The sequence below is a fragment of the Necator americanus genome, chromosome IV (assembly GCF_031761385.1).
Source record: "Necator americanus strain Aroian chromosome IV, whole genome shotgun sequence".
NCBI classification, from domain to species: Eukaryota; Metazoa; Nematoda; class Chromadorea; order Rhabditida; family Ancylostomatidae; genus Necator; species Necator americanus.
In genome coordinates, this window is record NC_087374.1 from 22,062,148 (window position 1) to 22,076,900 (window position 14,753).

At 42.7% G+C, this 14,753-nt stretch overlaps 3 protein-coding genes across 7 annotated transcripts; 1 reads left to right on the forward strand and 2 right to left on the reverse strand.

Annotated features, from left to right (window-relative positions):
• Nucleotides 1-2,977: 2,977 nt before the first annotated feature.
• On the forward strand, nt 2,978-3,941 carry RB195_002317 (uncharacterized protein; the record flags this gene model as incomplete). The annotated part of the gene is made up of 3 exons (XM_064199511.1): nt 2,978-2,989; nt 3,677-3,843; nt 3,899-3,941. 3 exons carry the CDS (start codon nt 2,978-2,980, stop codon nt 3,939-3,941), a joined length of 222 nt encoding a protein of 73 aa, XP_064055392.1.
• Nucleotides 3,942-4,069: 128 nt separating this feature from the next.
• On the reverse strand, nt 4,070-9,716 carry RB195_002318 (uncharacterized protein; the record flags this gene model as incomplete). 4 transcript variants are annotated; one of them, XM_064199512.1, is made up of 16 exons in its annotated part: nt 4,070-4,171; nt 4,974-5,645; nt 7,005-7,124; nt 7,193-7,333; nt 7,390-7,476; nt 7,555-7,683; nt 7,750-7,794; nt 7,851-7,968; nt 8,037-8,099; nt 8,155-8,252; nt 8,420-8,442; nt 8,517-8,592; nt 8,707-8,726; nt 8,956-9,109; nt 9,160-9,259; nt 9,475-9,716. In XM_064199512.1, 16 exons carry the CDS (start codon nt 9,714-9,716, stop codon nt 4,070-4,072), a joined length of 2,190 nt encoding a protein of 729 aa, XP_064055393.1. The 4 variants fall into 4 exon arrangements, with proteins under 4 accessions (XP_064055393.1, XP_064055394.1, XP_064055395.1 ...); XM_064199515.1 differs by lacking the exon at nt 9,475-9,716 and having other exon boundaries at nt 9,163-9,204; XM_064199514.1 differs by lacking the exon at nt 9,475-9,716 and having other exon boundaries at nt 9,160-9,204.
• Nucleotides 9,245-13,911, reverse strand: RB195_002319 (uncharacterized protein; the record flags this gene model as incomplete). 2 transcript variants are annotated; one of them, XM_064199517.1, is made up of 8 exons in its annotated part: nt 9,245-9,259; nt 9,319-9,402; nt 9,504-9,618; nt 10,173-10,231; nt 10,302-10,448; nt 10,574-10,594; nt 11,394-11,504; nt 13,789-13,911. In XM_064199517.1, the coding sequence occupies 8 exons, from the start codon at nt 13,909-13,911 to the stop codon at nt 9,245-9,247; spliced, it is 675 nt and encodes a 224-aa protein (XP_064055397.1). The 2 variants fall into 2 exon arrangements, with proteins under 2 accessions (XP_064055397.1, XP_064055398.1); XM_064199516.1 differs by lacking the exons at nt 9,245-9,259; nt 9,319-9,402; nt 9,504-9,618; nt 11,394-11,504; nt 13,789-13,911 and having other exon boundaries at nt 10,025-10,231; nt 10,574-10,651.
• Between the last annotated feature and the right edge of the window lie 842 nt (nt 13,912-14,753).

Here is a 14,753-nt window from a genome sequence, read left to right on the forward strand (position 1 = left end):
AATGAAATGGGGTCGACCAAGTACTGTGTGCTATGGAGTGCGAGCGCGTCCTTGAAGATGTGGCACTATAATAAGTTGACCTAATGCAATTATCCGTCGGCAGGACAGTTCGACGCCGCGGCTCGTCGTTCACGACGAGTTTTGTTGTGTGACATACAAAACATTCAGGATATGACGATTCGACGAATGACCGATAAAACTCACCGTTATCCGTGTACGACTCATTAGCCAAAATTTATAGTGCAAACTAAAAGTGAGGAACTGATATGGAAGTCGAGTTCGAGGTCATCGACCGTGGGTGTAGATTGTGGGCCGGAGGGTGATTCCGTCTATTTCTTCCTAATTGCCGTAAAAAACGGCCCGGAAGATACGGCTTCGAGCGCACTGGCCGCTATTTCTTCCAACGAGTTCGATTGGAGCGCGCCAGCCTTGTGCACGCGCAGCATCTTCTGGGCCGTTTTTTACGGCATTTAGGAAGAAATGGAACGAATCACACCCCTCCATAATTTACTATCTCGCATACGAATACTCCACCTGAAATCCGTGCCATCTCAGATTCGTGGGGTGATGCCTTTAAAGTCCTGGGCGGTGCTGCGGTGTAAAAGCCAACGGTTACTGTAGGAGACAATCTCCTCTCAGTATAAAGCTCTAATCTCGAATCAGCTCCCAGCGAAACCTCGTCGAACCTCGCGCCTAACTGAGTGTGAAGTCTACAAAAGGTCCCAAGCATAGCGCTGCCAGGTCTCGCGGGAACGATCCGCGCCACCGTTATGGAACCGCCGTGGGTCCCGGAAAACTGGAACTTCCCTCAGACTACTTCTTTCTTTTGAGAGTTTCCACTTGAAATCCCCAAATTCGTGGGCTGCTGGTTTTAAGCGGTGATCAGCGCAGGCGGCTACTGTAAAGCCGTTGATCGACCAACGCAATCACTGACGATCACTGCATGGTGAGGTCTCGACGTTTTTACTTGTTTTATGAGCTTTATTGGACTTTTATATTTTAGGCGGGTTGACGTGCCAATGGTAGTGTATTTTTCAGATTACTTCTTTCTTAATATTCTTTCATTTACTGGTTAATTTTTGTTTAGTGCACATTTTTCACACTCTAAGAAAAAGCAGCCCTTAAAGGCATCACTCCACGAATCTGAGGTGGTACGGATTTCAGGTGGAGTATTCGTATACGGGATGGGAGACTATGGAGAGGGGGGTGATTCTGTCCATTTCTTCCTAATTGCCGTAAAAAACGGCCCGGAAGATACTGCTCCAGGCGTACTGGCGCACTATTTTCTACAGGGAGTTCGAGTGGAGCGCGCCAGCCTTGTGCGGCGCCGCATCTTCCGGGCCGTTTTTTTACGGCAATTAGGAAGAAATGGACGGAATCACCCCTCCCCCCCTCTCCATAGTCTCCCATCCCGTACACGAATACTACACCTGAAATCTGTACCACCTCAGATTCATGGGGTGTCTTTAATTGTCGATTTTTTTTTTCGAACAGGGATCCCCTCGTCGCCCGATTCCCACTAATTTTGGAGTTGTTGCAACTGATGACGTTCTCCGTATCAGACGTTTTCACCACTTTGCTCACACCAGTGCTTCGAACATCGTTGAAATTTAACGTTATGTGGTCGTAGCTGAACAAAATGCACTGTCTCCAAGTTCTCTCTTCTTGAAACCTTGACATTTGATAGTGTATTTATGTTTGCTTTCTATGCCAACGAGGTTTAGGTGAAACTTTTTATTGGCCTGACGTTTCGACAAACTCGTCTTTTTCAAAGGCCTGAAAATGGTTCCAGGTCTTTGATACTATGCATATCCCATCAAACTCCTCCTCTCTCCTCGCCAAACCTCGATATTGTTCCAGGTACACCACGCAAGACCTTAAAAGGACAACAACTGACCAGTTTCACCGACTAGCGGGGTTGGTAAACTACCGCGTTCTTAAAGATTATCACCAAGTTGAATGAGATCTACGCACTGCGCAGAATCCTTAAGTACTAGTGTCTGGATAACTGCATACGGGGCAATCTTATAGCTCACAGAGTGTTACGAACGGCAAGAAGTCATTGGTGATTGATAAGCACTCATTTTTGTTATTCGTGGACGGATTCCTGACGGAAATCCAGAATGCTTCCAATGCCTTCCTAGCAGATATTTCTTTCTCGTGCGCTAATATCGTACATTTTATTTCAATCTCATTTCCATCATGCTTATCATTTTTGTGGCGCCCTAACGGTGTCATCGAACTCCCTCGCCTTTTACCAGCCAAATGTTCCTTGATACGCACGTTCAGCATCCTTCCAGTTTCTCCAATATAAATGGCGTTGCACGTTAGGCATTCTATTTGGTAAATAACTCCGATATTCAAGCAATCACCGGCCTTACCGAATGGACAAACCACGCAACATTCTGACACGCATTGCCTATCGTAGAATCTATTGCGAACTAACTGTCGCTTGATGCTGTCCTTCGGGATGTTCACCAACACAACATCATCTTGCAGCTGTGCTCGCAAAAGAGTCCGAAAGAATTCTACTTTCACGTGGGATCCTCACTATGTTGTTCGTAGTTCGAGATTGGGTGTTAGACCTCAATCTCGAGTAACCGTTTGAACTAGCTATGCTTGTGGCTAGTTTTAGTGATTCCTCCCGTTCTCTATCTCCAGTGCACTTTGCTGTTGCTGTTTTGACCATATTTCGGATAATTGCCTTTTTAAAAAATAAATAAATAAATAAATATTAACAAAAAGGAAGCATAAATACACTATAAAATGCACAGTTTTTATGATATACATAGAACGGGTTTGTGGTCGTAGAGACCTACAAAAAGCTCATAATCTCTAAGGACGTCTCGTAGGGAGCTGCTTTTAGAGCGAATGGATGCCGTGACTGAACGATTTCTGCCACTGCTGTTTGTTCCATGCAGTTCTGCTTCAGCTATTTGATGAGCCCACATTTTTACAGTTCTTAGCCTAACACAGTATGACTAAGGTAGTATGAATATTTCGATCTTTTGATCGTCTTCACCGACCGTGCCGCCCCCAGCAACGTATCCATTCGTTTTCGTTCGCGCTCGTAAGCTATTCATATACGTTGATCTATCTGATTTCGATATATTCGTGTACTTTTAAGAATGCATTATCGATACCAGGGGTTTTTTTAAAGGCATCACCCCAACGAATACGGGGTGTTTCGGGTTTCAGGTGGGTTATGCCTATACGAGGTCGTAGATTGTGGCCTGGAGGGTGATTCCGTCCATTTCTTCCTAATTGCTGTAGGAAACGGCCCTGAAAGATGCGGCTTCGAGCGTTCCGGGACGCTATTTTCTCCAACGAGTTCGATTGGAGTGCGCCAGCCTTGTGCACTGGCCGCATCTTCCGGGCCATTTTTTACGGCAATTAGGAAGCAATGGATGGAGACACCCTCCTTCCCATAATCTACGACCCCGTATAGGCATGACCCGCCTGAAACTTGCACCACCAAAGATTCGTGGGATGACGTCTTTAAGGAAAGGCTTCTAAAATATTTGGCGTACCAATCCACTTGAAATGCACTCACGCGCGTGACTGCAATTGCGAATTTTGAAGTTTTATGGACGCATGTCGACCTATGCAATGTCTCGCGAGGGCTAGCCGACGTATCAAGTCAGTGTTTCTCAAAGTTTGATGCCAATTTTTGCAGGGATGGCTTGGTTGGCAGAACGGCGGTTTCGAACCATCGGTCCGGCAGCGACAGCCGGACTTCAGCCTCTGCCCTACACTCACCCTAGTAATTCTTTACAAGTTTTCAATTTCACTCTATGACCGGGGTTTTGAAGACTTGGCCACTACTCTACGTTACATTCTTGGGTACATGTTTGCTTAAAATTTAACACAGAGACACCTTATCATTCCTTTATTTCAGGTTAACCATTAACCTGTGTCAAACAACTATTGAGTTCGCTTAAAAAATTACTTAACCAATCATCAGCTTGTACTATGAATCTACCACGAGGACATCACAGCAAAGAAATCCATATATGTTAACTATGTAAATTCAGCGTAAAAATGAAGTTTTGATCACAGAATATATCACTCAATTCTTCTTTGTTTGGCGTTGCCTTACTTTTGCTTTAGCTCGATCACGTATACGACGGTCGCCACTTTTTTGCACCCATGCTGTATCTTTTGGTGTTTTCTAAAGAAAAAGTTATGAACAGATAGCCTAGAACATTTGGTCCGAAACTACTTGGCGCATTCGCTGATAACTCCAGTACGGTATCAGCAAATGGACGAAAAGAACACATTTCTTGAGAATGATGTATTTTCCAAGGCTTATCGACTAGGATTATGTATCCCAACGCTAACAGCACCCTACTGAATGATTGTTGGGGTTTTGAGATAGGTTCTAGATAAGTCCTTATTGAGGGAGGTTGGCACTGTTCCCCCTTTTTAATAGAAGAATTTTTTTTCACGGATGTATGTGATTCGTGTCATACACTGTGCACTTTCGTAAAGTTTTACTAGCAAAATTTAAGCGGTCTCCTTTTACTTTCCTCGAACATAACGAAGACTATTCACTCCGCGGAAATCCTCGCTTGAACATGTTTCCAAAAAACGGGAACTCAGCACTTTAGAAGTAGTCTTGCTCAGGCATTCAGAGAATAGTTTGAATACAACCCCCTATGTAGCGTAACAAAAACAAAATAGAACTTATGGTAATACGAAGTTAAAATAATATGGAATTATCGGCGGTATTGGTATGAAAATTATAGAAATGATGCTCAGTCAGTCATGTTCCTCACGTTTTATCAGTCATGAAGTTCAGTTCTTCAAGAAAGAACATGGAACAGATGAACACTTAGAAAGAGGAATGTGAGAGTTCTCTTGGATGTTCACATTAATCTGAACTAAAATAAAAGAGTCCCAAATTGTGTATATGTATAGACTTTTGATAGACTTGAGCGTAAGAAGGGCTGTGGTCATTGAGAAGCACTTACTTGCACGTGTTTGCGATATTTCCATCGTTCCTGTGCGAAACTTCTGGTCTCGTCCAGCTCTTTGTCCTTGATTCGCTCATCACTTCCCCTCTCCTGTTCCGGTTTACCAAGTCTCTTTTCAGCTTCTGATTTGAGCTCTTGTTTGTCAATTCTTTTTTCTGCTTCCGATTTAGGCTCCACTTTCTCAGTTCTTTTCTCCGCTTCCGTTTTAGGCGCCGGTTTGATACGTTCCTGTGGCGATTTAGAACTTGGTTTGCACCTCTCCTTTGACGACTTAGGCTCCGTTTTCTCAGTTTTCCTTTGTGCTTCCGGTTCGGGTTTTGTCTTAGCCTTAACGTCGAACCTCCTCTCCATTATGTACACCGATTTTTCCTCCTCTGATGAAGACGCCTTAGGACGAATAGATTTTTCTGGCGATACAGGCATACTCTTTTGTACCGTTTCCGTGGTTGGTTTGATACATTTACTTGCGTCTAACAAATACCCAATTATCGATCTAGTTGTACGAATAACAGCATTTTCTTCAGTGGCCTTGCTTTTCTCCGGCTCTTTCTTAGGTGTTTCAGCTTTCCTTTGGCGCTCCTGATGGCGTTTTGCTAACACGTTTCCTCCCCATGTTACTGGCACGTATTCTGGATGGAGAAGCATGCAGTCGAGCAGTGTATGTTTGGCCTAAACATATGATAGCTAACCCAGTATGTACTGCCACTTTGTTCCATGAATTCGCATCTGGTCAACGTGGTCGCGCTCAAAATCTGCTGTCTTTTTGGACGCTGGTAAAAGGAAAAGTTAAAGTATTCTGGCGCTTACTAATCCTCTCGAGACCTGACGCGTTCGATTCGGAATCGCTTGATGCTCATGAACGTGTATGTAGCCTATATAGTTACTTGCAGGGGCAGTATTTGTCAAAGGTGCAGTCAGGTCAAAACGACATGAAACGCGGTGCATTTGCGTACACGCTCGAAACGGCACTAAAGAGCCAGCAGTTGGAACCGAGGTGAGACAGTCGCAGACTGCTGCGATGGGTCGTGCCAGCAAGGATTTCACCACGCTCGTAGCCGCTTCGCTCCACCGAAGCGCCTCGAGGGAAACCGCGTACGCAATTGCACTGTGCTTCATGTCGTTTGGACCTACTACAGCATACCAGAAATCTGACCTGGTGAGGGAATCCACAGGAAAGGCTAGCAATGGACCTTTAGATCGCGGAATCCGGCATGGTTCCGGTCATCTCTCTCTACCTCACTCCTTGGGAATCGCTTTAGCTCCTACGAGGTACATTATAACGCTCCTCGATGCACTCGTTCCCGTCTTCCCAGCAGCCTATTCATTGGTTGCACCTGAAAAGGTCGGTGTGAGGTAATCGCTCATCCTCAGACGCTCGCACGTGGATGCGGCGAGTTGCAATAAAATCGTCGTAAAAAGGCGCCCTCACGCCGTTTTTTTTTTAGGACGATTAGGGAAAGCTGGATGGAAGCACCCCGGATCCAGCAACTTACATCCCTTTCTCTAGCTTTTTTCTAGCGGATTCCCTCACCACGGCATATTAATTGTATGCTGCTTTTAAAGAGTTCGTCAGGATACCGTGCACTGGAATTACGCTGCCGTCTTTTCTAATTAAAATTCTAGTCTTTTCTTCTATTAAATTAATATTAATAAGTAGAAGTCAGCGATTACACGTTTTTTACACATTTGATTGACGTCTTTGCTTATGTACCAACTTACGGCGAAAGTCACCTTACATCGCGCCGTAAGAACAGATATCTGCTATTAAGCCGAACCTATGTAGTTATTAGTTATCCGATGTTATTAAGTTAGTGTATTTATTCTTCCAGGCAGGTTTTATGCTCCGTTATCGGCGCCGGGACTTAGTTTGGAGTGGGCCTAAGGCAGCATCGAACCATTGACTGCGCGACGTAGTGGCGATCTCTTACCACTGCGATGGACGACACTAGACAAAAGAGAGCATTTGTGATTTCAAGCGAAGCAACTGCCTAGAATGCTCAACTTAAGAAATCCCGGAATTAACACTACCTTTGTACCGTCAATAAGGAATAGTCGCAACTCATTATCAACGTAATCTTCAAACAAATCTGGTCTCATCAAAACCACTTCGATACCGTAGGTAAGTGCTTTGTCAATAAGCATGATAACCTAAATTATGCGGGTTATGTAGGAAATGCCTAGATGCCGTCAAGTCTTCAGTTACGATAAAAATTCACCATTTTGTTCGGTTTCGACTCTTCTGATTCGAAGAAATTAGCGAGTACTTGTGCTTCTCGTTCGTTAACCGTTTGTTCGAGTAACTGATTTCTTTTCATGATATCCAAACCTCGGAGGGCAACTGTCTCCAGTTGGGGGGACTGGAATAGCGACGCTCTTGGCGGCTGTATAATCCACGGTAATATTAACATAATACCATCTTTTCCTCATCACATACTACTTTCTCCTTTTCTGCTGACGATTGCGAAGTGGATCCTGCCGCCACCTTTTCTTCGCTCAGCTTCTGCAAGAAACATGGCAGTTATAACAAAATCCCGTCAAATGAATCTGACGCATCAGAAGTAGTTCTATCAGTCCGCACCTTATCTCTCATTGCTATCCTACTCGTTAGTTTTTTAATCGTCGCGATGTACTTGCTCTGCGCTTGCTCCAATTCGTCTATTCGTAAAAGAAGCGAATATATTTCCTTTAGTAGCTGCTCGACCTTTTCCTGAAGTTATCGCTCATTTGAAACAAACATGAGGCTTCCAACAATTACTACATTTTATGACCGCACCTGCGGTTTTTCCTTCAGCTTTGCATACTTTTCAGCGTATTTCGTCTGAAATGGATCCAATTTTCTTTTGGAAAAACTGAACTACTTTAAAATAGACAAACATTAAGTGGTTTGTCTTCATCGAAGCTTAATTGTGTCGGATCTATCTGATCCAGCTCCGCCTTCTCCGCTAGGGTCAGCTCATCCCAACTTGTTCCAACAGCTGACTCAGGTGCACGCCTACAGTACGACTGCTTAGATCAGTAATAATGGAAAATCTTGCTGTTCATTCAAATTACGTCACGCACTCGGACAGCAACATGTCCTTTTGTGTTTTTTCCAACGATGTCGGGGATTCTGCAGTTTTCCATCTGTGGAATATTGAAGTTTAGAACCAAATCCCTGAATAAGTGTGAAGCTGGATACCTTAGTTTTGCCTTCCTCATTTTCGTGTGTGCAGGCCTCAGGGCAACGGCTACATTTTCAAATTCTTCTATGTCATCCCTACTAGCTCGTTGAAAGAACTGAAAATGAACACGCAATGAGTCATCGACTCGTGTACACTTCACCTTAACATGGGAGGAACAGTGTATTTTCGAAACGAAATCACAAAAAACTGTTCATTGCGATCGTAACGCTTCGCAACATAACCATTTTCCCTAATTTGGGAATAGAAAGAACTGGAACCTACTTCTTCGTCCTTCGTCTGTATACCTGAAGCACGAGATTGCGAACATTGTTCTCTCATCTTTACCTTGGCTAATTTTGACGTAGCTCATAAAACAAACCATATTTCTTTCGTAAAAGCTTGCGTTTTCTTTCTGAAGCTGATCCGCCATCTACATTATCCTCTTCGTCCACTGACTGAAATCCAGTTTTCATTACAACGGCTCACTGGAACGTTCTAATTCACTGCAATCTCACATTTAAGTAACGAATTTGGACTAACTAAAGGTACAAGAATCTCTCAGCACTTACAATCGCCTCATCAGCATTTCCTGAAAATTGAATGATTTGCACTGTTGTGCACCCCGTTTTATGCGTTATTCCGCAAAAATTCCTTCACAACCACAAGCCCCGTCGTTGGCAACGGTGACCATGCTTGTGGAAGGTATTGGTTGCGACTGGGTGAGCGATGATGGCGATCGCTACGATCACCCCGCTCACAATCAACTTCTGTTGTAGATGAAATCACTATCTAAATATGGTATCGCTATCTTCCCTCACCTAATTTCTTCAACATATAAGGGTTTTTTCTTCTTATCTTCCCCGTACGGTGAGCTCTCATAGGTGATCGCACTGACGGCTGCGCTTGCTTGCTTGGTGACGGAGGTTGCCGGATTTGTGCTGACTTCTGTTCTTCTTCACTTCCACGTTCGTGCTGAACTCATCTCGTCTCGTCTTGTTGCAATCTCTACTGAACGCACTCACCACCTTTTCCTTCTGTTTCTTTGCTCGTTGAAAAAGCCGAAACATTTCACGAAGTCGCTTATTTTGATTTCCTTCTTGATCCATTTTAAGAGAGTTGGTTCTAGATTTGTGTCAGAAGTCAGAACTACTGTGATCCCCTTCTTTGTACGGTGGACCTACAGTCAAAGTGTAGTCATGAACAATGAACAGGCCGAGGCCGAGCGAATGAGGGAAATGAGTCTTACCCGGTGTGATTCCTACTCTCTAACGATAACTATGCAAGCACTCTATGTTTACGATCTTCCCTTTTTGGTCAGTAACAGCGGAGAAGCTTACGGTCTCTCCGGCTCGACCGTTCCACTCACGGCATAACTACAACGGTCCCTAAGCACGTTCAACTGAACACGTCGGATCGACTCATTCGGAATGACCTTTCGTGCTGCAGCGCACAACGCGTTTGTAAGAAATTCGCGAGGACGTCTTGACGAAATCCACGCAAGCAAAGGAAATTTCTTGCGCAGACGTATGATGTGTGACCCATCACCGTAATCACGAAACAAGAGACGGTCATCGCACATGTTTTAGCGTGGGCTCAAATATGTTTTTCTTTTCTGAATTTCTCTTAATAACACCTTTCAAGTGCTATAATTGCGGACAACAATACCGTCAGAATTAATCATATTTCTAGTTAGCTATTAAGTCAAAACGACTTGATCTTTGCTAGGGAGGTGTTGAATTCAAGACTGTTTTAGGTGCGGCCGCTTCCAATCGATATCATGATATGTTCTCATAAGCAGCCTCACATATTGAAAAACTATGCAATTGCATTCTAAGTTACTTGAACACTTAAAATATACATTTATTGGTTCAATAATTTATTTGAAGATCAACATTCACAACAATACACAAAGTAGAGATAAATCACAATGTTTAAAAGTAAAGGCAGTCGTTGAGAAGTGGAAGTGATGCCGAACATCTCGAAAGCCATCTGGCTGTCAAAATTATTGCAACGATCCGTTTCACAGCAGCAAAACCGACTTTGTATTAACGTTTTCTTTGACGGTTTTGCATGATGATATTTGAAGAACGTTTTCTTGAAAGAAACGCGTATACATGCAAAGTTGTTTTTCTGTTTTATGAAATTAATTTGAACGATGAAGCACCTGAATCCCCTTGTCCAGTTGTTCCAAAGTTTGACATATCTGATCGATTCCACGATCTGCACAGTGCTTCTGATGTACACAGAATCGATCAAAATACTGGCGTACGGTACTGCTACGGTTCACCGCATAATATTCACTGTAGCACATCTAAAGTTGCTGAATTAGTGAGAGAGCGCACGAGTATGTAGATATGCACTGAAAGTGAACAAATGTTTCAGAGATTTGAAAACATTCTTTATAGAATAAATCTAACAACAAAACCAAAACCCCACTTTTAGCAACGATGCTCTTTTCTGAAAGGAAAAATGAAAGAGTAACATCGTTTCAGCAATCAGTGATGTGCCCATCATACATATAACGAGCACATTATGTTTTTCAAGTTATGAAAAAATTGCATGCTCGCCGTATTCGATTCAATTGAGAATAACAACCGTATTACTGAAATGCTAGAAAGTCATTAAGATTAGCAGATGTATTCCTTCCTGTCCGCGAATGCTGCCATATGATGGAGGTACTTTAGGAGAAAAATCGCACGGTGTATATCTGCAAAAAAAGAAAGGACTATCAAATTTCAAAATTTGTGCCCAGTTTCTGCCCAGTTTCTCCCCAGTAGCTGTCGCTCCCTGGTAGTGCAGCAAGAATCCGTGATCATCGATGGGTCACGCACCAGTGTTATCAGGGTGTTGGCTGTGCGCTTTCCTTTATATTTGCTTTTTAGAGCTTAGCCCCGCGCAAATGCCCCTAAGGTAAACAATGATAAAGAATGAAAAATAACTAGTGATTTTGCTTTAGAAAAAAATAATTGAAAATTTTGTAAGGCTATCTTGACTGGTGTAAGGCTCGTGTAGCGCAGTTGATAGTCGGGCCCGGTTGCGATTGCACGGTCGACGGTTCGAAGCCGCTGCAGGCCGACCGGCCCTTTCATCCTCTCAGGTCGATAAAATGGTACTAGACTTGTCTGTGAGAATAAAAACATAGATTCGCTACATCGGCCAGCCCCTCAAGTCATTACATAGAACGTACATGCGTACGCAAACCTCAACCTCTGAATTGATGCTGATCGCATTGACGCATCCCTGGCGGTCTGATTACCCCAGACACTTCGTCCTTTACCTCGACGTCGTCTGAGATTTGGTCTGCTAGAAGAGCGTCATGATGCGTCCACATGTGATGTATTTCCGCAGGCTGTGGCGGTAATGTGAACTATAAGGGTAGCACTAAGCCCTGCCAACAGTTAATCGCCACGTACGTGTCCATCATGTTGTACATAGAATTATCTTCCTTGTGGGACCCCAATCAGGGACTCCAGAACTAAGTAGATATTACATACGTACATCCTCCAGCAATTAAACATGCAGAAAGGTTGTAGACTACACTTCTACAATTCTCTTATATATTATATATATATATATTCCTTAATTAACTGTATTCGTTAGTCTACTACTACTACCAGTCCTATTATTATTTGCTAGCGGCAGTAGTAGCAGTTTCCGTGCCCTCACCGGGCGGTAGGTAGACTGAAACATTTATTTGATGCTATTCGACCCGTACTGCTAGAAATATGATCCATTCAAAGTTGTTGCTCCATAAATTAATCTGGTAATGGCTAGTAAACGCAGCGACTACGAGGTGAAGATCCGCGAAATCCGAGGAATCCTCCGGCAAAACAACAATCTGCTGAGATTAGGTATTTCGAAGGCAACGTTCAAAACAGTCTCTAGGTGGATTGTTGCAGACCACGACGCGAATAACTTCGCCATTCACCTAATTATCACCGCACGTAAGCAAAACCCCATGATTATATGCACATAAATACCACTGTAGAGGTGATATTAGGACTGCATCTGGATCGAGCACGACAGCATCCATAAGAGGCTCGTCAACATTTGCAGACCTACGGTTAAAAAAGGTCAGAAAATAAAAAAAGACAGAGGCTAAAATGAAAGGGTGGGTCGTTTCGCCTCAAGTCACCACTGTTAGTATTTACCCGAAAAGATACTCGGGATTTCTCGCTGCAGATTCGACTATTCGAATACCAAAAGTTGGAGCCTTTGATTATTGGTTCAAATTTTAGTGATTCCAATAAGAACAGTTACTGGTAACTGTTTGGTGGTTGACTATTCGTTTATTCGAACAATTTCAACAATCTCGAATATCCAATTTCCAAATATTCGAGTTAACTCGTGGAAGATATCTAGCATAGGTACTAAGATCAGAAAACAATTTTTAAAATTAAATTAAGATTAAATTCAAACTTAAACATTAATTTTTACGGGAAAGTGATAACCAGCGAAATTGCTTCCAGATTTTTGGAACTTATTTCTGGGATTTTTTGAAGTGAATCAAGATCTTTTTCTTTTGTTTTACCTCGCTTTGGGTTTCATAAATGGTACATGAAACTAAAAATTCCATGATTTCTTTAGGAATCACTGCAATAATGACAGTTCTGTTCGCTACTTTAAAGACCATATGTACTTTCTATTTTCGTCCTTGAGCTTCATTTTTTCAGTTTTCTCTTCTCACTCTTCCGACTTCAGAGTGCATACATGTTAGCTTAAGCAAACAGATCCCTTATTTGAGTTGGTCATTTGAAAAACTTGTTCTTACTTTCAATTTTTGTTTTTAATGGATTTATTGAGCTATGGATTAAATGAGTGTATGCAGCGAATTTTTATTTCTCCGAAATTATCGAGAAGTGCAAATAAGCACTCCAATATTCAATAATTAATAAAGCAAAAATATTAGCAAAGGAGAATGGTACACCCCAGTAAACAACATCCGCAGAAGTGTAAATTTGTTTAATAACATTTTCTGTTCAATAAAATCAGTATAGAAATTACTTTGGCAAATAGGTTCATTTTCCCGAGCATTCGTTTCGATCATTTTTTTCACAATGAAAAGAGTTCGTTTCCTAGACTAGCGACTAGCAGCAGCAAGGTTCTCTCGATTGAGTTTGGATTTTTTGAGAACTTCCCGTTGCCTTGACTGAATAAATAACGAATAGTGGCGAGTGATTGGCTACAGTTACATTAATGTCGACGTAAATTGAGATTACATTCAGTCATGTGAGAAGTCTACTCATATAACGGGGCGAATAAAAACTCCATTTGGAAAAAAGTGGATGTTCGTCCTCAGTGGCTGGACAACCTCTGAAATTCTAACTTGGATATGTTTTTCGTGTCCTGGAGACGTTTTCGCTTGCAAGGTTACCTACAAAGGCTTTGAATTCTTGATTATGTACTTGAATGGACTTGTTGTGTCAGAAACAAACATTAGAAATTCTAAGCAAATCCATGTTTCTACTATATCCACCTAAGGAAAAGTTAATAGTTGATGATCCGTATTAACACCCCTAGAGATAGAGGTGTTAGGATATGCTGCAGATAAAATAAATGTAGACAGATACGTAAAATCACTCCCAAGTCCCATTCTAAATGTCGAAGAGATTAAGTACTTCCCGGGGAAAAATCAGTGTAGAAGAACTCACCATGTCTTTGCCGCATTCTGCAGTCTCCGATGGACGCGCTGCGGACGAGTCGTAACAGATTAGCGTGGACGAGATGTTCACCAACAGGCCACCAATCAAAGTTCGAACATAGTGGCTAATCATATTACATCGTCGTTGGGAAAAAGCTCCTCACCAGAGTACAACAAGTCGATACTGCTGAGCCTGTGGCCACGCCCACAATCGCCGACAAAACACGAAGCTCCGCCCACCGGCCAGGTGTCACGCAAATTCGAAGGAAAACGTGTGGACATCGACTGCAGTGTACAAGATAGAGATTTCGCGAACGTCAAGACAGTTTGGAGATGTTCGTAGTTCTGAATTTTTCTATTATTTCCAACGAGTCTCATATTAATTTTCTTCCAGAAGAGCAACACTTCAGAGCACACCTTTCAAATCGTCCAGCTCTTCTGAATAAACGAAGGACACTAATTGTTCGCGGAAATGTGCTAAATCTGCGCGCCTCTCTCGCTTGCTCTCCGTGAAGAACGATTAGGGCAATTTCGTCGACCTCCGTTGCAGATGAGAGCAAACGGTCTAATTGATCACAGTACAACGAAAGTACGCGAAATAGGAGCTGAGGCTTAATTCATCTGGAAAAGTTACAAGAGAACAGCTAAAACACTTCAGCAGTAATGATGCGTAGGTGTTGGCAGTTGAGGATCTGCTGTTTAAATATCAAAACCGAGTTTCAGAAATACTAAACTCAAAGCAAATCTCGGAGGTACCCGTAGAAGGCGTGGAAATGAAACTTCAAAGAGTCGGGCAAGCAATTAAATCAGCAACCTCGGCTGCAGGAATTAAAATTGTAATGAGATTGTTGAAAAACTAGAAGAAGTAAAACGAATGACAGGAAATTCCTTATATCGAAGCTGTTTTTGAGATACTAACCATCTAAAGCTCAGAAATCGTATGCGAATGACGAAGCTGGAAGCGATCAGCGAGGT